The 21,234-nt window shown below is 36.3% G+C and overlaps 1 protein-coding gene and 2 non-coding genes across 3 annotated transcripts in view; all 3 read left to right on the top strand.

The window, feature by feature from the left end:
* The window catches only part of LOC120625462 (ubiquitin-like protein 3), a 223,980-nt gene that overhangs the window by 189,021 nt on the left and 13,725 nt on the right, over positions 1–21,234 (top strand). Inside the window, exon 2 of the mRNA XM_039892544.1 lies at positions 5,865–5,973. Coding sequence (XP_039748478.1) covers positions 5,865–5,973 — 109 coding nt within the window. The remainder of the gene's footprint in view (positions 1–5,864; positions 5,974–21,234) is intronic.
* On the top strand, positions 5,698–5,770 carry Trnar-acg. The gene has a single exon. It is a non-coding gene; the product is annotated as a tRNA-Arg (tRNA).
* Positions 20,987–21,059, top strand: Trnat-ugu. The gene has a single exon. It is a non-coding gene; the product is annotated as a tRNA-Thr (tRNA).

Raw genomic sequence — 21,234 nt, 5'->3', positions numbered from 1 at the left:
AAATTCTATAAAGATTGGAGACCATAGCAGAGGCCAATACACATGTTAATAGTATCAGCACGTTTCACATTCTCTACTCGCGATCAATCTGTTACTGTCCTTGATTATTTCAAGGTTATAATTGAGTAACATTGTTACAGCTAATTTTAAATTCTCGCGCAAGTTCAACTCGAAAATACTAATCGGAAAATTTTCAGAAATTCCTTACTAGTTCAAGCATTCGTAACTTTTGGCGTGATGCCAACCACAAGCAGAAGGCGGTATGTGTTCACTTTGGCAATTCGGCAAATGCGGGCGGATTTGTTTCCATGCACGGAATCATTTTTGCCATCATGAATTTTGTCAAATTTTGAACAATGTAGTAGAAGCATGTACTTATTTCTAACCGACACCTAAAGTATTGGATCATTTGGGTTACTAAAGTATTTAAATGTGTCGAGACTTGAGGATCTGATATAGATCGTCGGCTATGTAACTAGGTTTATCGCGGTGTTTGCCGCTTGTCATAACAGCTCGAAGGCTGCGGAAGGCAACGTAGACGCTTCGCTATTTTCCGCTTCCTTGCTCTTTATCTGCAGATCTGCAACGCTCTACGATTTTTTACGTAGTTACCAAATTTTTTTGCCTGAGATGTTTACATCATTATGATCGTCGAAATCGTTTTTTAGAACAGATTTCGTTGAGATTCCATGAACATTTATATTTGCAAGGGTACGTCAGCATATTTACCTATTATTCCATAAAGTAATCCAGACTCATTTCTAGTAGATACATAGTATTTAATCTTATATTTTAGAAACAAAATATGTAAAGGTTTCTTGAAATATCAATACCGTGATAACGGGAGGTTGTATAAACCAGACCAGGTTTAAGCAGGCTTTTGACATTTCACTTCAATATGAATGCTTTTTAAGCAATTTATTAAGAGCAACCCATATGCTGAAAGCCATTGAAAAAGAGAACATTCCTTTGCCCAGCTATAGTAAGAAATTATGCAGCAATATCTCACTGCTAGCAATGATAATTCAAAAATACCCATCTCCCCTCGGGTCCCCGTGTTTTTACAGTTGAAATACACGCTCGTACCGATCGAGACGCCCATTTGTCACCGCGGTAACCTAATAACATCGCAACATGAAGGGGAACAGTTCGCGAAATACATAACTGTCCAAAAGTGTCTGCTTGAGCAATTTGCAAGATAAATAACAGGGACCCCTGGCCAAACACTGCAGCGCGGCCGTGCAGTGGGTATGACCTCGTTTGCAACAACTAAACATTTAACTATCCGGACTGGTGTTTTTACTGCACTGGTCGATTTAGTATTATTTGATACAGTACCTACTGTTGTAAAAAATTTATACAAATGTCTCTTTGACTTGTGAATAATTGACTTTTTTTGCAATTTCTTGGTCACGTTTGTTTCGTTTTTTTTAATACGACACGAACCCTTCGTTTTCCGAGTTACAAAATATCCGCTGTATGCCCTTTGGAGTGAACACTGCACACTTATGCGATGCAAAATTATTGCGTAGGTGCCTTCCACCTACGTTTGCTTATTCGAGCGCGTGAAAGTTAACTTCGGTTTATAAAGAGCGCCATCTAGTGACAGTACTGTTTCCCAGTCTAATTGGTTTTTCTTAAATCCGTATATCAGAAGTATTTCTGTTGTTATTAGTATTCTATGTTCGTATCCAATATACAAGGCATATCTGTGCTAAATTAAATGAAGATTGGTGCAGTTGGAGTTACATAGGTAAAAAACAAACAGACAGTTTCAAATTTGCTATTAACATATTAGCTTTAGTAACGGTTTTATTTATAATTGCTTTAACGATGAAGGAAAACATGTGAAGTCGACCACTCCGCACTTGGCCAGCGTAGTCTACTACGGCCAAAACCCTTCTCATTCTGAGGGGAAACCCGTGTCCTATAGTGGGTCGGTAATGGGTTGTTTATAATGATGACTAGTGACGGTAGTTATATAAAAGTACGGACGGAGCATGATTGGGTTATCCACTTGAGAACCGTTTTATCAAGGTATTTTGTTTTTTTTTTAATAGATACATTACAAGAATTTTTCCAGGCGAATTAATCTCTATCGTTTGAAATTAATACTAATCCAAAATCTTCAGATGACAGATTGAATTTAGTCGTGCTATCCTTTTCTGATTGCACACTATTAATTCAATTCAGGCGTTATTCTGTATTATGCCTATAATAAATAAGTTGCGTTGTTCTGTTGCTGCGTGAAAGAAAGACCAACTATCGCTCTACATAATTTCGCTTTTCTAATATTTTGTGAACAGTATTATATATCACGTTTTATGCTGTTTTTGCTGTACCTTCCATACGTAGTAGTTACTTCAGAATATATTTACACATTATTGTGACGTTAATTAGCTGCAAAATAAAAACGAATAACTTGTGACTTATGAATAATAAGCTCTTAACAGGGTTCACTTAATACGTTTTAGGTAGTTGTGCTGTTTTTTTCTATGCGGTACTATAAACTTGATGGCACTAGAGTTGTAAAATAATTTAGGTCATGTTTGTTGGAAGCTTTATATTTTATTGTTTACGTATTTACCCAGTTTAGTTGTTTTGGAAGAAAGCTTGTTGGAGCATCTTGTAAGGCTCTGTATTCGATTACCTAAAAATAACTCTTACAATATATAGGTTTAGTAATAGTTTTTAGGTGATTACCTATGAAATGCAGAAAGTAACTTAAGTAGTAAGTAGTTTCGCGACAGAGCTCGGCCGGGAACTACCTCCATGCTCAGTTCAGGAAAAGTGTTTAACATTGTCTAAATTATGTTCTTATGAATGAGGCTGTCTGCCCCCTCGTTGTTCTTGTGGTTACCAAGTTCAACTACGGATCACGAGGTCTCTGGTTCGTGTCTCGGGTGGGGCCAAAAATTTGTATTAAGGTACTCCATTTATTAAATTAAAAACTAAGTAGGTATCAGCCCGGAGTAAATTGGCGGTTACAACACGCGTGCCTTGGAAAGCAGGCTCAGGAGCTGCCGGTCCCGTTTTTTTTTTTTATATATTTAATTCACAAACTAGAACAATTATTATCTTAACGTCTCGAAATTCTAGTGAGTTTATATGGACGTTGCACATTCCTTTTAATTTAAATACATACTTAAAAATACATAAAAACAATATAAATATAACTAACATTTGATAATAGTCGTTGAAGACCGCATTGGAGCATCGTTGTGGGTGGGTAGGCATATACTCCAAAACCCTCTGTCCTATTAGAGAGGCGGCCTGTACCTAGCAGTGCTTTAACGATTTTACTACCAATAATTATAACCCAAGTAATTTCCTAATATCAACTATGATTTTTTAAAATGTCTACTTATAGGATAGTTACTGTAGGAAAATGGTTCAATATTTATTTATTTATACTCTTTATTTTTAATCCACATCAAGTTCAGAAATGAAAAAAAAATAGACAAGACACTTATAGTACGTAGTAGGATATAAAAGGCGGACTTATTGCTAAGTAGCGATCACTGCAAGGCAACCTTAGGATTAAAAGGAAAATTAAAAAGAAAATGAAAAGGCACACTTTTAGAGAAACATACATACGAACAACTACATACTATAACTCAAGCAGGTTAGCAATCACAAAAATTCTATTTTTACATATACCCTACCTAGTACCTACCTACATCTTTTCAACAAAAAACCATACATAAAAATACATATCTACATAATACATTAACCTTACTACACACATACAACAATAATTTTAATAAATATTTAAAAAAAAAACAATATTTATACTTTAGTATACCATAGAGTAAGTAGATAATATTCGTCTATATTGAGCGAGATAATGAGCCTTAACAGCATTTTTAAATATACCTAGTGACTTAGACAGTTAGACTGTCATATAATATAACAAGGTTTGGAAGGAATTCCATCCTCGTCCGTTTTTCCCCGTGAATCGGATTAAAAAAGCAGCCTAGATCTGCAGTAAAGATAGGTTGAGCGGTTAATCACACTTTGATTGGCGTTCTGACACCTGGCCCGATTGCCAGCGCCGAGTAGCTGTCTAAACGCCGACGTGGGCTTACTGTTACACGGCAAAAAACTTGAATAACTGAAAAAAAATATAACTTTTAGCTTTTGATACCAAAATCTGAATTCTTGCAAAATTTCTGGGTTTTACTTGCAAATTTAAGGTTTGGACAGCGCAATTAAAAGTTCTTGCATTTAAATAAACATCCTAATTTATTAACCTTTACAGGGATTTAAATAACGGTGTGTAACGTTTGTTAAGCCATTACCGTCCGAGTATATGACACGGGTGTCCTTTCGGAATGAGAAGGCCGTTATCTAAAAACTACACTGGTCTAATGCGGATTTCCTCACGATGTTTGATTTCATTGTTCAATCAAGTGATATTTAATTGCATAAAACCGATACAAAATCTTCTGGGCAGAGGCCTCCTCTCTCATTGGAGACTCCAGATGGTTTAGAGTGAAGAACTACCACGCTGATCCAATGCTGGACGGTGGGCTTCAAAGGCTATTAACACGAGTAAGTGATAATAACCGCTTGTACAATACTAATACGCACTTAGACGGAATATAATATTTATATTAAATGCAGTGCAAAATGCAAATAGAAACGTATGATTGTAAACAGGAAATGCGAATGTTCTAAATATCAGCGCACTACATCATCCTGTCACTGGCTAGGCGTGGGCGATGCTAGTTGCCGCCCCCCGACTTCTCTTCCATTTTTTATTAACATTATGTATTACTGCTAATTAACTGCCATTTTGGTTATAATTGGGCTTAGTCCACAAAAGTAAACTTTGCGGACAGTAGATAAGCTTGGCTCGACATCGCTCGCTTAAATATTGAAACTACTTTCATAACATAAACTTCTCGCGTCAATATTAAAATTACTTAATATTAACATAAACAAGAGTATCGATAACGTATTTCTGACAATGGAATAGTAACTAATGCAGGCAATAAAATTGCAGGCATCTCATGCCTGCAATTTTAAAAGTAAATATTGCGTGTATAATAATATTATTCTCCGACTTCACTACCATCGCTTAAACAATTATTAATTTTTAATAACAACAAGGTTTAAATTACATATCTCCACGTCACTAGAATTAATATCTCTTTTAAAAACTAAAAAATAGGGAATTCGCCTCCTAGTTGTTACCTACCATATAAATTTTACAACAAACTAGCTGTGACATACCGTTTCCTCATAAGTGTCATAGCAAGATGTTATTTCTTAATAAACGTAGGAGGAAATGATTATTTAGAACAGAATTTTTCATTCAATAAAATGGTATATGAAATGGATCTAATAAAAAATACAACAATGGTTTTAGTTCGTAGTAACGTTCTGAAATCGAGTCCGTATCACGCTCTAAAGGACTGTTAAGTAAGCTTTATAGATCACCAACTCTATATATAACATTATACTTTTCTATTTATTCTATGTACTTTTTGTGGTGTGCAATAAAAGTATATTCATTCATTCGTTCATCACCAACAACCCTAGGACACTTGCATCGCCTTACGGTTGCACAGATTTCGACAAACCTTTAAATATAAATATTATTACTATGTAATGTTGTTAACAGCATGCAGCATAGATAACAGCGCAGACTGATCTATAATTACGTTTACGTATTTTGCCACGTTGACTACCGGCCCTGTGGCGCAACGGATAACGCGTCTGACTACGGATCAGAAGATTCCAGGTTCGAATCCTGGCAGGGTCGCAGTAAATATTTTTGTTTAGTTTTTATTTTATATTTTTTGTTACTTTTATGAAATAAATTTTATTTTATATAAAAGAAATGTTTCTCTTTTCAGATAAACTTGCGACTTATTCTGGTGTCCGGGAAAACGAAGGAGTTCGTGTTTAGTCCGGTAGACTCAGCCGGCGACATAGCAGTTCACGTTTACGACAACTGGCCGGAAGGTACAATAATATTTTTTTTTTTTTGTAGTTTTTATCCAACTGCGCAACGGAAACGAGGAGTTATGTGTAGATCAACCTACGTATCTACATAATATTTCCTTTGTTTAAGCACTAGAGACCAAACGCGTGATTCGATTTTGACGATTCTTACGTCAATCGATTAGGCTTAATCTTGCGAGTTTTAATATTAAGGTCATTTAAGTAGTTTAAGACCACTAGACACCGCGAGAAAGAAAAAATCAATGTTGACGAATTATGTTAAATGGCAATAGGTATTTAAAAATCACTTTAGGTTACTCTTATTATACTTTAAATTTAGAATTATCATTTATAATCTACGATTAAAATTTGGTTTACAATCATTCTCACTTAAAATTCAATTAAAACTGTGACGTGCTTATATATATAAATAATCTCAATACAAACTTTTGTTTTACAACCTTGAAGGTTGTTTAAAAAAAACTTGATGGACGATTCTATTTGAAACAAGGCAGATAATAAATATGAGTTCAGGCTGTTTACACTCGGCAAGAAACCATTCAATTTATGCGCATCTCGAGGCAATGTGCAATGAACTTTTTGACGACTTCTCTGGCGCAGCGGTAAGTGCTGTGGTTTTTAGTTTGAGGTCCCAGGTTCTATTCCCGGCAGGGGTCTGGTCTTATCTGGTGGGAGGCTTCGATCGTTGTTAGTTACCCTACCGGTAAAGAGGAACCGCTAAGCGATTTAACGTTCGGGTTCGATGTCGCGCAGAAAACCATTAGGGGTATGGGTTTAATATAACTGCCATAGTCCCTTACAGGTTAGCCTGCTAGCCATCTTAGACTGCATCATCACTTACCACCAGTTGATATTGCAGTCAACGGCTAACTTGCAGTGGAATGAAAAAAAAGCTCATAATTTTTTTTTTGTTTATGTTATGTTGTTCGTTAATATAGAATCTCCGCTTATTAAATTCAACAGAACAAGGGATGTTGCTGAACACTAAATTGGCTTAAACAATATTGTTGTTGAAGATTCCATTGTTACCACTTAATTAGTCTTGACCATTACTCAGCTAATTCCAGTTGTAATTCGAAACAAAGGGTCTCGTGCTGAACTTAGCTGGTTGACCAGTCCGGTAACTAGTCCGCCAGTATCTCTACTAATTATGGCAGAGCTTAGCAATCAGTTGGACAGTGGTGCTAATTCTGTTCTACATAAATCTCTGAACTGAAAACTCAATTGGCTTGCCTAAAAATATTATACTATATTATTAATACTATATTTTTCTACTAGGAATATTTGGAAAGGTACGTTACTAATTCTAGGCCTATGTTTATACTTTAGATTACATTTTTTTACAAAAGAATTGGCATATTTTTACTAACAGACATTTATCTATCATGTAAGGATATTAAAAAATTCTAAAATGTTTTTTTAATATTATGCAATGCGTGAAACGTAATGTTATGGCTGCTAAAGCTACAAACAAAAAGAGTTAGCCCCTGTTTCTCTAAAACGACATTATCTCCACCGTCACGTCACTATAATGAAATGAACTCTATGTCAAAGATGCGAAAATTCGAAATTTTAGGTCAGCAACAATATTGCTCGTTGTAAAGCTTGTCTGAAATTTCTCAATTAAACAATGTATCCCATAGCTAATAACTTTCTCAGAAATACAAAGTAGAACAGTTTGCTCCAGTGTCTCAGCAACTTGGTCCCCGCCGTTACTTTGTGCAAGTATGCGTAGCCAACTGAACGATTGCTAACCTATGTCATAGTTGCGAGAATTTCAAATTTCAGTCCAGCAGCAATATCGCTTGTTGTTGAGCTTGATTGAGATTGTTCAATTAGACAGTCAATCCCATTGCTAATCGAAAATGTTGCCAACTTTTGGGTACTCCAGCTCAAACAACTGTATTTGAGTTTGGGTATGCTAGCTTAAACACAGTTGTAATAACAGTAAAGGATTTCGCGTACAAACTATCTCGTTCGTTAAACATTTTGCGCAATCCCGACACTGTTCTGGACTCCTTTCATTTTTTAACTCTTCCTCTGCTTATTAGTATCCCATTACTGGGCACAGACTTCTTGGATGTTAAAGTCTTAGGTTCCTATGTCGGGTAAGAGGTTTTTCTGGCAAGAAATTAGTATCAGCTCGGAGTTACAACATTTTGTGACAGGGCTCTTCCGACAAAGTACTACCGCAATTCTAATTTCTAGCGCAAAGCAGAAATGTTGTGGCCTAGAGGGAATGGATGGTTGCTAGTGTAATTTTAGGCACATGAGGCTTAACACCTACGCCTCAGATTGGTCTTAGCTTTAAGTATATCTTTCTCTCCTATGAACTTTGAAGGATTTGCGTAGCTCGGCTCATCAGGTTGATGGTGATGATAAAAAAAATTATAAGTAGTAGATTACGATCAAAACGTCTAATTTAAATCTACTTCTACATACCTAAGTGTTTATTCATTTTACTAATACATTACATCATGATATATATTTTTTTCATCGTCATCATATCAACCCAGTACCGGCCCACCAGGGAACGGGTCTCCTGCCAGTGTGAGAAGGGGTTAAGGCCGTAGTCCACCACACTGGCCCAGTGTGGATTGGTGGACTCCACACGTGGATTTCAAATACTATTAAAAAAATCACCAATGGAAACTATAGCGTCAACCGCAAAACTTTAATGTCAAAAATGAAATATATTTAACTTGCCTAACAGAACCCATTGAAGTTCAGAAGAACAGATAGCTGATACGTGTTTTCACGAAGTTTCCTTTGTGCCATTATCGTTATAGGCAACGTGCTCGCTGGAGCATGACGTGCCCGTGACGCCATTGATACGGCATCAAGACCACTGATACCAAAACTAACGACCCTACTAACGGTTTTAGGTTATTCATTTTACGACGTATTTTTAATATATTTCATTTGCCTCAGGCACCGAGGTTTATATAAAAAATAAAATATTGAAAAATAAGCCTCTGTTTTTTCTTATAAACAAAAAAGTAAAAATTTGCCATAAAAAAGTTCTGACATTGAAGTTAATTATTATATCTAAATATATATATTATATACTAGCTTTAATCTGCATATTTGTTCTCGTTATTGATGGATAACCTAGTTTAAACCGCAGGTTATCCATCAATTATCAATCTTTTACACCGCACGCCAAAATAGTTCGCAGCTGACTGATTATTTCCGACCAGCGATTGATTCTTGACCAAAGTAAGTACACAATATCTTAATGAATTATAGCCCATCTCTAATGTTTAAATATTTACGAGCAAAATTATTGTTAACTTTGATTAAACCATACAGTACGTACTTTTTGTGTGAAAGAGTAACAAACATCCATAAATTCTCACAAACTTTCACGTTTATAATATTAGTAGGCTGTATATTTCGTCTCTCGGATATGAAAAAACGATTATATATATTTTTAAATACAACCGAATTAAGAACCTCCTCCTTCTTTTTTAGTCGGTTAAAAAATATACGCGTTTCTACAAACTACAGAATTTCTTATGGGTCACTAACGTTACGGCATTGGCGATAGACAACGTGCTCGCTGGCGCCTGACGTACCCATGAACGAAGTCTTTGAATCAATGCCCTTACCCACCGGCGCACAATGGGGTTTTTGCAATGGTTCCATTAATATACAAAACCCATTTAGGTCTATTGCTGCAGCTGCCAAGGTTGCAGGCCAGAAGGCTAAAGTGATGCGCTTTGAAACAGAACTACATAAATGAAACCCATCGAGTCTATGAGGTCTAACTACGGTAACTCTTTTTATAAAGGTAGGCAAGACAGGTAGTAATTACTTGCACAAAAAATATTATTTCACACGATATGAGATTGAGAACACAAAAAACTTTTCTATTGTCTGTCTGTTTTTACGGGACATCATTACAACAGCCATACCGAGAAATTTAAAACTGCAGTATTTAAATAGTTTTAATTTAAAAAAACTATTTTTTTTTATTGAGCTTTAAAGACGTAGGATATCTAATAATACTTACCAAAAATTTTATGCAGATGAACTTAGAAATAACCGCTTCGGCTATGTCTAGTTACCACCCTACCGGCAAAGACGTGCCGCTAAGGTTTTCAGAGTTCCGCTACGATGCCGCATTTAAACTGTAGGGGTATGGTTTTTAATATAACTGCGTTACCTGTAACGGGTTAGCCTGCTACCATTTCAGACTGATGATAATATTTTAATAACAGAATATGTTACAGTGAAGGGTTCAAAAAATTAGGGTGAAATATATCCACAAACTGTTTGTCCTTGGTTTGCTCATATCAACGGACGGGGAACGGTAATGGGGTATCCAATGGTGCGATTTAATATTCCGCTTAAAAGAATGAATCTCGCACCGCTAATGGCGCACGAAATAATTTATACGCGCGCCTGTTATTAAAGGAGCCATATTTCTCTTTTAAAGTCATTTTTCAAGTTGATTGTACTCGCGCGCCTATTAATACAAATTTTAAGTTCTGTTTTATTTTGTACACATCATTCTCAGCCTATAAAGATCCTTTGTTTGCGACAGTTCTCTTATAGGTGATAAGAGTAAGTCTAACTTTCTCCAAAGCGGGTTGGTTGGCTTAAACAATTAGTTTTATATATTTTTTAGATAATACTACAATTAACGACAAATCTTGAAGTAAGGCTAAAGAAAATATGTCATCTGCGGATATTTGACGACCTCTCTGGCGCAACGGTGGCGCAAAGTAGGTGCAGGGTTCGATTCCCAAAAAAATTCGGCGTGCAGTGCTAAAACGGTAAGAGTTTTTGATGGATCACCCATGGTTTAAAGTATAATATCTATGAGGAGTGTGGACAAAGTCAATAGCTAGATCTGACACAAGTTTGACGGCCGAGTGGCGCAGTGGGCAGCGACTCCGCTTTCTGAGTCCAAGGCCGTGGGTTCGATTCCCACAACTGGAGAGTGTTTGTGTGATGAACATTTGGGGCTAGATGGCGATGTGTGTATTGTCGTAGTATATTTAAAAAAAAGCGATGATAGCCCAGTGGTTAAAGCTTCGAGTCCCTGCATGTTCGTTTGATTTAAGTTATGTGCGTTTTTAATTAAAATAATTTAAAGGAAAACATCGTGCATGCCCCAGAGTTCGCCACAAAGTTCTCAAATGTATGTGAAGTCTATCAATCTCCACTAGGCCACATAATAGACAATGTCTGTAACCTTTTCCATTCCACTATTTTAAAATTTGGATTTCAACCTACGTAAGCGCATACTACGGGCTACATTCCTCGTCTACATGTTGATACATCGCAGTTCTGAGTGCGCATTCCGTAAGCTGCACGTAAACACTTGACTTTCAGAAGAAACGAGACAATGGGACTCCTTCCGGGCTGCGACGCCGCCGGCTCTAGGTCGCAACGAAAACTAGTGACACAGTTTGCCAACGCTTTTGTCACGGAGGCGGATTGAAAGCAACACTGTTGCACTAATTATCGCTTTAACTATTAAATAAATGGAGGGTCAAAGAAGTACTAAGGTAGAGTTACCAAAGAAGGGTCAGCAACTAACTGAAGGCCATATCGTCAAGGATCGCGCTTGGTGGTGCCGTGCCAGGTTCAAGGAAAAAAAAACCTAACAGGTTAACCCACTCGAATTGATACGTTTAAAGTACCTACTGCCATTGGTTTTATGTGGTTTATAAAATCAAAGATTAACTGTACTTTCAACTATGCCACACCACCACATTTTTTGTACATTTCTGTCACCTGTGTAACACTGTCTCTATGCCCTGCCTTTTTATGACATAGTTTGTCACTCCTGACTAAACCCGCCCACGGTTTTGTTGTGGTATCACTCGATCACTGGTAAGATTGTTGTCTGGTCTGGAGACCAGATGGCGTTCAATGGCGTCATCCGGACGTGGGTCCTTACCACGGTCACGGATGCCCTGGGGCTCAGCCCCTTGCGAGCTTTCGTGCTCACTAGCATCCCCCGGTGACGCTATTCCAACCCTTATAATTTTATCGATCGAACGATCCTTTCGAAATAAAATATAAGCCACTTAGTTGGGAGATTGCGAGAACAAGAAAGTAACTACTTTTTTATTATACACAGGACGCCACAATTTGCATGTTCAAAAATATAGTTGTATAATAAAAAGTTCGCTATACAGAAGTAGAGCAAATTAAATTTAAATGAGCCACCTCAAATATTGTGATAGACAGTCAAACAAAAGTTTCATTCATTACAAATTATGGAGCCGTCCCAAAAAGCAGGAATTGCAGTCATTAAAATTTTCAAGATAAATTATTATCTTTTGGTATCGCTCCGCAAATTCACTGAATGCTTTATAAGATAATAAATTTCTAAATGGCCCAAAAATGTTTTGGGTATGCGAATATATTATATATCCACTTCACTCACTCCAGGGGAGGGACGGGAATTATCTCACAACAGTGGATGAGTTAAAAGCAACCGGGGATGGGATCCTTACATCTTAGATCTTAATATGGTACTTAGTAACAATAGCTATTGTTTCAATGGTTCGGTCGTGTATTTTGAAATGCTGACGTCGGAGTAAGTATACCTATAAAATAAATAAAAATAAAAATAAATGTTTTCACAAACAAAAAGTATGTGCGGTCTCTGCTGCCTAATTTAGGTGCTATAGGCATCAGTGACATTTAAAATAAAGTAGCCAATAGGTACTTAAGAATATACATGTGTAAGCAGAAAGCAGTATTAAATATATTCAACCAGCGGTTTCTTGGTTTTTCATGAATCCTGCGGGAACCGTACATTTTTCCGGGATAAAAACAGCCTATGTGTATAATGCAGGGTATAATCTATATCCATTCGAAAATTCAGCCAAATTGGTTCTGTAATTTTTGCGTGAAAGAGTAACAAACATCCATCCATCCATCCATCAATGCAAACTCTCGCATTTATAATATTAGTAGGATTAAGATGTATTTTAAAAGGAATGTCATAGTATTGTGTATCTTAAAGAGGCACTTGTCCAGCAGAAGAATATGAATAGTTCTGTTGATGCTGCTAAAAGTATATTAAGTTTTCTGTGTATTATGCTACCCGAGACAAGACTTTTTATAATAATTAATTGTCTGGCAGAAAATTATCATAGGAACTGTCGATATCCCTAAAATCTTATCACAGAATATATTTAAGAAAAGTTTTGTAGTACAACCACCAACAGAACAACGAAATTATAAGTAGTTTAAGAAAACACGGGTATTAAATGAGCCAATAACTCATTGAATTTTCTTGCAACATTGTTAGTACAACATAGTTTAAAATAAAATCCTTATTTAAACTTCTTTAGCGTAAGGCTATTCGTAACTTAGTTAAAATATAGTTCCTTGAAATATATCTCCAAGAAATACGTACGTACGCGAACGCCTACGCGTTAAAAACATTCGAATCAGTCTATCCCTTTGAACGCTTCGATGGCACACGCGCAAGGTCAAAAGGTTATAACTATTGCGTCAGATGTTAAGAAAAAAACGTATGTAGAGTTTTCTACCATCATAAATATCAAAGGAATTCGTTATACAAAAAATCTTCGCTGAGTGTTTGCGTTGGTGGGATGATCCAACATAACGTAGCTGTCTGCATAAAACACGCAACCAAAGTGGCACTTGAGTGCATCCTGCACGCTGGTAAGTGGTATCCGCGGCTCTTCATGGTACTTGGGTTAGCATGCGGCATGTCCTTATATCGAATACGGGTGGGCGGATACTTGTTGGAAGTTGTTGGCCCTACTTGAAATTCATTTTGCACAAGACATTGGGAGGGAGAAAAAATATTTCCGGAATCCGGACCCTTTCACGTAGCTTGACGTCTCGTAGTCTTGCATCCGATGACGGGTCGGATGCGGGAATGTTTTAGGGTAACATATAAACCACGAGCAAAATTGATCGAGGACTATCGTAACGGAGTATGGTACTAAATATACTTTACGTTGCACCTATTGGCGTCGGCGATTCGGTAATCACCAATCCAGAGTCAGCTTTACGTGAATCTACATGTGTTTAGAAAGTATTTATTTACTGCTATTACTCTATTGGTTGTAAGCAATATAGAAAGTAAGCTCAGCTATTGTAACACGCTGTTCAAAAAAAAATTGTAGACCGAAGCGGAGGCCACATCATGGTGTCCAATCTGCGTCCTTAGCGGCGAATAAGTTTGCATTCTGCGTGCAACCAATCATAAGACTTGCTCGAACGCTCGCTTTTATTTGATTCGTAAGTCGCTGGGCGTAATCTTGAATGTTATTGGTTGAACACCAACTTGAACGCCGCTAAGGACGCTGGTTAGACGCCGCGTTTTGACCTTGTCTTAATAGAGCAACAATTGTTGATATATCTGAAAAGCATATATTTTAAGAATAGGTATATTATACAAGGAGAACTCATATGTAACTATAATAAATTGTAAGAATAATTAAGAATATGTTGCTGTAGGATAAGTTCCACAATTAAATGTTCTTCTACCAAAGTTTTTCGCTTTTTAAAGTTTTACACGAACGTTTGTAAATGTTGCCGGAGAGTTAGCAATTACAGATGACTTCAAGCGTAATAGAGATACCGAGACAAAGGCAGTAGGTACCCAAAGAATTCTAACAGAAAAAGAAAATAAAAAGTAAATACTTAATGAGAGATCTTAGGATCTTTGTGTGACCGTAGTGTGGACCACTTAAATAACAATGTAACAAAGCATTCTTCTGGGCAGCCCGAAGTTTTTCAAAATACGGGCCTCGAGGCTTTGCCTCCTTACCTTACAGGTACTCGTTAAATTATGATAAAAAATAGAGGAAAGGCATGATTACAACTGAGAAAGTTTAGAGGTTATATGAAGATTTCCAAAAACCAAAACGCTTCTCATCTTGTCATTCTTAAAAAATAAATTACAACAATACACACATCGCCATCTAGCCTAAGCCTAAAATTAAGCGTAGCTTGTGTAATGGGTACTAAGATAATTGATGAATATTTTTATGAATAATATACATAAGTACTTATAATAACACCCAGGCACTGAAAAACATTCATGTTTATCACACAAACATTTTCCAGTTGTGAGAATCGAACCCACAGCCACTCAGAAAGCGGGTCGCTGTCCACTGTGCCAATTGGCCGTCGTCGAAAGCTAATTTGCAAAGTTGTATTTACTTTACAGGTACTGCCGAAAAAATGCTTCAAATAATCGTTTTTTAAGCCGTTTTTCAGAGAAGGGCATTTCTAGCTAAGCTTATCTTTGTTTAGGGCTTAGAGGTGTGTTATTTTAACATTATAAAAAGCTGTTATCACTACGTTGTATAAAACGAAGTCTCTCTTGGCGTCTATTTGTTTATCCACTAAATCCTCGTAAACCAAGCAACGAATTTCGATTTGGTTTCAACATCGTTTAGATAATTTTACAGTGACGATTCATATAGTGTTGTATTTAAAAATCTGCAGAACTAAGCTAAGACGCAACTATTTTTATTTCTGCGGCATATGGGTGCAATTGAACGGTTTAGTTGTAAACTACAGTATTTTTTTAATTTTTTAGCTCCACCTATTTTTCTTCTTGTATTACTCGTGCTTTATGTTGCAGAACGAATAAACGTGTTTTCTTTCTTTTGATTCTATATAATATACTAAATTAAGTTTTTTTGTTAGTGAATAAAATAATATTTTGCTACCCAGTCACCGAATAATAAATGTACCTTACCTCTTTTTCTATTTTATACGGGTATAAAATAGAAAAAAGAGGTAAGATAGAAAGCAAGCAAGCGAAGAAAGGGTGGGTCGCTAATTGTTATTATAAAACGTGTAAATAAAAACCGAAATAATACTACACAGGCTTTAAAGGTACATACCTACATGTATTGTGTCTCTGAGAATTATATGTGAAATCAGTTTTTACTGAAAGAAATACAAATAGGGGTAGCCCTAACCTCACATGCAAAATTAAAATCATGTGACTTCTGTCACTTTATTAGGTAGGTACGCGTCGCGTATCGTAGGTAGGTACTATGCGCGTGTCGTTCTCTAATGTCCTATAGGGTTGTCATAAGTAAACACTTAAAATGTTTTGAATTTGTTTTTATGGAAAAATACATAATGCTTCTTTTGATTTAATATTTTTACAGGTGATTCCTTATTAAATAAGATTTTGCATCCTTCAATATTATTTCGTAATTCTGTTACACGTTATATATATTTGTTAGTATATGTTAAGTTAAAACTGTAATTTATTTAAGGAAAATAGGTTTAAATCGTAAAGCGGTTAAATTGCAGAAAATAATAATAACTCGAACGGGATCGTGAACAGTTGTTGGCAAAATGCAGGAAAACAATTAAAACGGACTGTTGGGCTGTTACCGACGACATAGTGTCACGGTCGTTTATCATTGCAAATGCGAATTTATGCAATCCGTGTAGGTTATCTGAAATACATTGAAATTTCTACGCGGTCCTAGTCGATGTGGTTATGAGCTGTTGTAGTTACGGATCACGATTCGATTTCCGGGTTGGGACCCAAACTATTAAGTGTGGGGTGTTTCTACCAACCATCCTACAACGTCGGAAAGTAAATAGTCAGAGGGCTAAACTTAAGATCTACGTCCCTGCACTTTCTCGCATTATTTGTGATGTTTTTTATTACCTAGCCTTTATTTACCTGACTAATGAGTAACTTGATTTACTTATATTTAGTTTACATTACAACTGAAATATAGTCTGAATACATCACTCCGTCTATAACTATGATTTAAGGTTCACTGTGTTATTACTTGGCTGCAAAGTAAAACTATAGTGTATGTGCTAAATCTTAAATCTACTTTATTTATACTATTATACCATAACATTAATATTATTCTGTGATAGGGAGGCATAATATTATTCCCCCGATCACAGAAGCTATCAAAAAGGCCGAGGATAGAACAGGATGGAAGGCTGTAGTAAAAATCGCTACGAAGGAACTTGAATCCAGACACGACCTTCAGTAATGAAGTAAACGACGTAGAAGAGAGAAGAAGAAGATTAATATTATTTATCTATACTAATATTATAAAGAGGTAAAGATGGTGACACGGTCGGGGGTAATCTCTCTCTGTACTGAACCGATTTTGAAAATTCTTTCATCAGTATAAAGCCACATGTTTTGTGAGTGCCATCGTCTGTATATTAACTTGAAAAAAACTTTTCGTGATTGTCGGATTTGCAGGTAGTCGGATTAGTAGTAAGTCGGAGAAAAATTGGTCGAACGAAAACATTTCTTACGAACTTAGCCTTAACGGAAAGAAATATAATTCTTCCTCTTTCAAAGTTCTAAAAAATTAGTCCGCGACAATATATGACTTCTTCATCTTTTAAGGTTGACATACGCGAACGAAGTCGCGGGGGACCGCTAGTACACTATACTTTTTTTCTACCTAAATCCTGAATGATTAGGAGCAACGTTTGTATACTTACTCATCGCATTTGTATGGAGACCATAGGTAACCGCCAGTTAGCAACCGTCAGGAAAGTTTTTTTATTTTTCTTAGTACTACTTGGTCGGACATCCGTCCGTCACCTGAGGCATATGTGGTAAGCCTCATGTCCCATAACACAGGCAACCGCGCCCTTAAGACTGGAATACGCATTGCAATGCTGCTTAGCGGCAGAAATAGGCATGGTGGAAGTACTTCAACGGACGAAAAAAAAGGTTACTGAGTATGGCGGCAGATCATTTTTATTCTTATCAGAAATTCTAATCACAAAGTATTTCAATCATGTTCCAATCGGGACGCGACGAGCCAATCTTTTGTTTGCACTGGATTGCTTTGATTTCTAATATCGTTTGAAGCTGATTGTGACATCGCCTCGGATCCTCTTGCTATGCTAATTTCGTCTTTGTCTGTTCGTTCAAACAAGCTCCTTTCAATCAAGGAACCTTTGGCGCCTTCTCGCGCCATTTCTTTTCGTATTTCAGTAAATTTTTTGCTTTCTGTTTTATTGAAATCCATACTAATGCGTAAGTGTGTCACTCATCTGCAGTGGAAAACTTAAGGATATGCATTGTGAGAGTTATAAAAAGCCTACCCTTAAATAATTTATAAACTCGTACTGGAGATTTTCTTCATTTTATTTCATCTGCATACCCTGTGCATACCCTCTATGCACAGGGTATGCAGATGACTGCTCATCTGCTTGTAACGCTTTATTGGTTGGTGGCACGTTTATACCGGTAGGGTAGTAACTAGCCTCAGCCGAAGCCGTGATCTCCCATTTTTAAGAGCATATGGCAACAGGTTTTTAAGGTAGGTACACAAATATTTTTATCAATATTTTAATCTCGGGGTAACAAGGGACTCCCACGGAATTCAAAAATTCTCAGTGAGTATTGTAAAAACGACTTCCTTTCGTCTATTTTCTTTTACAGAGCTTAGGTAGGTACGGTTACATTAAACCTAACTAAATTCATATTTCGAAATGAAGTTCGATCCCAGTTTTATATCATGTCGCGATTTTCCAGCACGTTATATTTTAAAAGTTTACTAACGCAAATAAGGTACTTTGTACTTACGTGCGTTATCTGGTATACAATATTTTTTGCTCTTTCGAAGCATATCGTTTCTCAGCAGCAACCGATGCACGACTACTGTTACGTATAAAGTAGTTTGAGAAGATTTTCACACTCCTTGTTTCATATATTGTGTGTATGTTTTTTAGCAACGCAAGTTATAATAAATAGTATTTTTTGCATCAGTGCCGAAATTAACACTTTTCAATCTACTAGCGAATGGTATCTCCTACTCTGGTTTTCTGCACCGAATTCTTAGCCGGAATTTCTAAACATACTTCTTGAATACTGTAAATTTAATCTTCGGTTTACATTAAGACTGGAATAAAAATCAAAAAAATTGGTAGTTTGTAACAAAAAAAACCTCTGAGTCATTGAGACTGCAATGTATCATGTACGCGCCAATGACTTTTTAAAATTAAATAGGTACACCAAGATCTCTGTAAGGATCAAGTTTCTTATATACCTAACGCCGCGCCGCCGTCAGGGTTGCTGACCTGAGGACTGAGACAACAAACCGTTTGTGGGTCCATATAACTCGGTATCACATTTAATTATCCTAGTTTACGCACTCGTGGCCCGGTGGGCGTATGTCATGAGTCGCCGAGATGCTTATTCACTACAATGTTATGCTCATTATTAAACGCACCGATGAAATGCAATAGGCCAGTTGGATCATCATACTTAGGGTATCGACGTCCCGCAGCTGGGCGCAGGGCTTTCTCATAAGAGCAGTCATTATTATTATTACCATACACACGGCGCAGGTCTTTTTTGCAGCATGGGTTCAGGCCCTAGTCCACCACGCTGGGCAAGTGTGGAATTCGAAGACTCAAAATTTTGTCTGTTAATAGTTGTGCTGTCAAGGGTCCAGTTAGCGGCATAGGTTGAGTAAAACTATCATAACAGTTTAACCCGCTTCCATCTAAGACTGCATCATCTATAACTACCAGTAGCCGCGAAAAAATTATGTCTACTCATATCTCGTCTATCTGTAGAAAAAAATACTATTAACTGGTATAGATGTACCTGTTAGCACGCATGTTAGCCCTGAACAGAGAATGCAAGTAAGGGCTAACTTTTAGAAATAGAATAGAAAAAAAAGTCTGCAATGCGCAGTAAATACGCAATAAAAATGTCGTCGGTATTCATTTCAGCATAGGCACAGACAAGGTCTACATATAAATGTTTGTACTCGTAAGTAAAAACGTGTGTAGTATGTAAAGAGAGCCGCGCGTGATTAGCAGCGCCACTACTAGCCAGAAATCTACCGATAGCCACTGATACAATCTTACCGCCAACCGCCGTCGGCTAAATAACATAAATATACTGTACACCTAACATCCTAAGTTAAATGTTAAAATGAATATGGGAAGTATTCTATAAGGAGAAAAACCCTGTCGATGTATCGAATCGCAGTAGTTGGGTTTCTCTTACCCGAAAATTGTAGACATAATACATATATTAAAACTAGATAGCCTTTACGATAGTATATATTTTTTTTATTTATTTCGTCTTTAAATTTATCGTGCAATCTATCTCTGTCCTTAGTTACGTAAAGATTGGTTCAGGGGTTGAGCCATACAAAATACATCTAAATAAAAATGCAAAATAAATAAGACTATGTTAAATAAAAAAATACACCCCAGAGTTAAGCCTAATGTTATATCCGCAACGCTTGTAGTATTTTATATCGTAATTTAATTTATTGACGTTAAACACAAAGTACTAGTTCTACTGACGATTTTATAGTTAAATGTCTAGAACGTATTAGCGCCACGTTCAAGAAACCCAAGTAACCACCTTCTAGATATTAATTTAATCAAAATAATACATAGAAAAAATAAGGCTATCCTTTTAAACAGGGCAGATAGAGGAAAGAACAGCATGCATTTCTGATCTTTAAATTAAGTTATTTAAGAGATTTGTGTACAACGAAATTGTCACCTTTATCATAATTAAATTATTATTAAATTCTCTCTTTTGGCAACCATATTAGGAAATGATCAGTGATTAGCTTACATTTTGATCAATGATCAACGTTCTAAAACTGCAAGAAATTTCATTATGTAATATTCTCACAGACCCAATATGGAAATGTCTACAAACAATTATAGCCCTTCATTACCAATATTCATAAGAAAAACTCCTTATTTCTCAGAACGAAAAGTTTGCTGAATTGAAAAGCCGAAGACAAACTTGAAGATTTTATGGTAAAATAAAAAAAAACACAATTCTGGACGATTAAAATAGAGTTTACTTTGTTATAGATAAATACGTATCTATTTAAAAATAGTTACGCCATTGTATTTCGTTATATAGCGCCATCTATGTGTAGACCCGTTACATCACTACATGAACGTCTCCTAGTGTGAAGTACGAATAAAAACACAATACAATAGTGTGCGTGACTAACACCCGCGTCGCTACAAGTCAATATTTACGGCATCACAGTCACCCGCCTCCATAGCTCAGGGGTTAGAGCACTGGTCTTGTAAACCAGGGGTCGAGAGTTCAAATCTCTCTGGGGGCATTTGGCTACTCAAAATATTTTTTTTTTATTTTTATACTTTTTTTTTATCATAAAATTTATTAAACAAATTTATTGTTAACACGTAATTTTATCTCTAACAAAGAAAATATATAATTTGCTTTATTTTATCTATGTTATTATAATTTAAATATAAATGTGACACTTTAATTAATGG

This window comes from Pararge aegeria, chromosome 7 (genome assembly GCF_905163445.1).
Source record: "Pararge aegeria chromosome 7, ilParAegt1.1, whole genome shotgun sequence".
Taxonomy (NCBI): domain Eukaryota; kingdom Metazoa; phylum Arthropoda; class Insecta; order Lepidoptera; family Nymphalidae; genus Pararge; species Pararge aegeria.
Note: the sequence above shows the minus strand (reverse complement) of the source record. Positions and strands in the feature narration are given on the sequence as shown.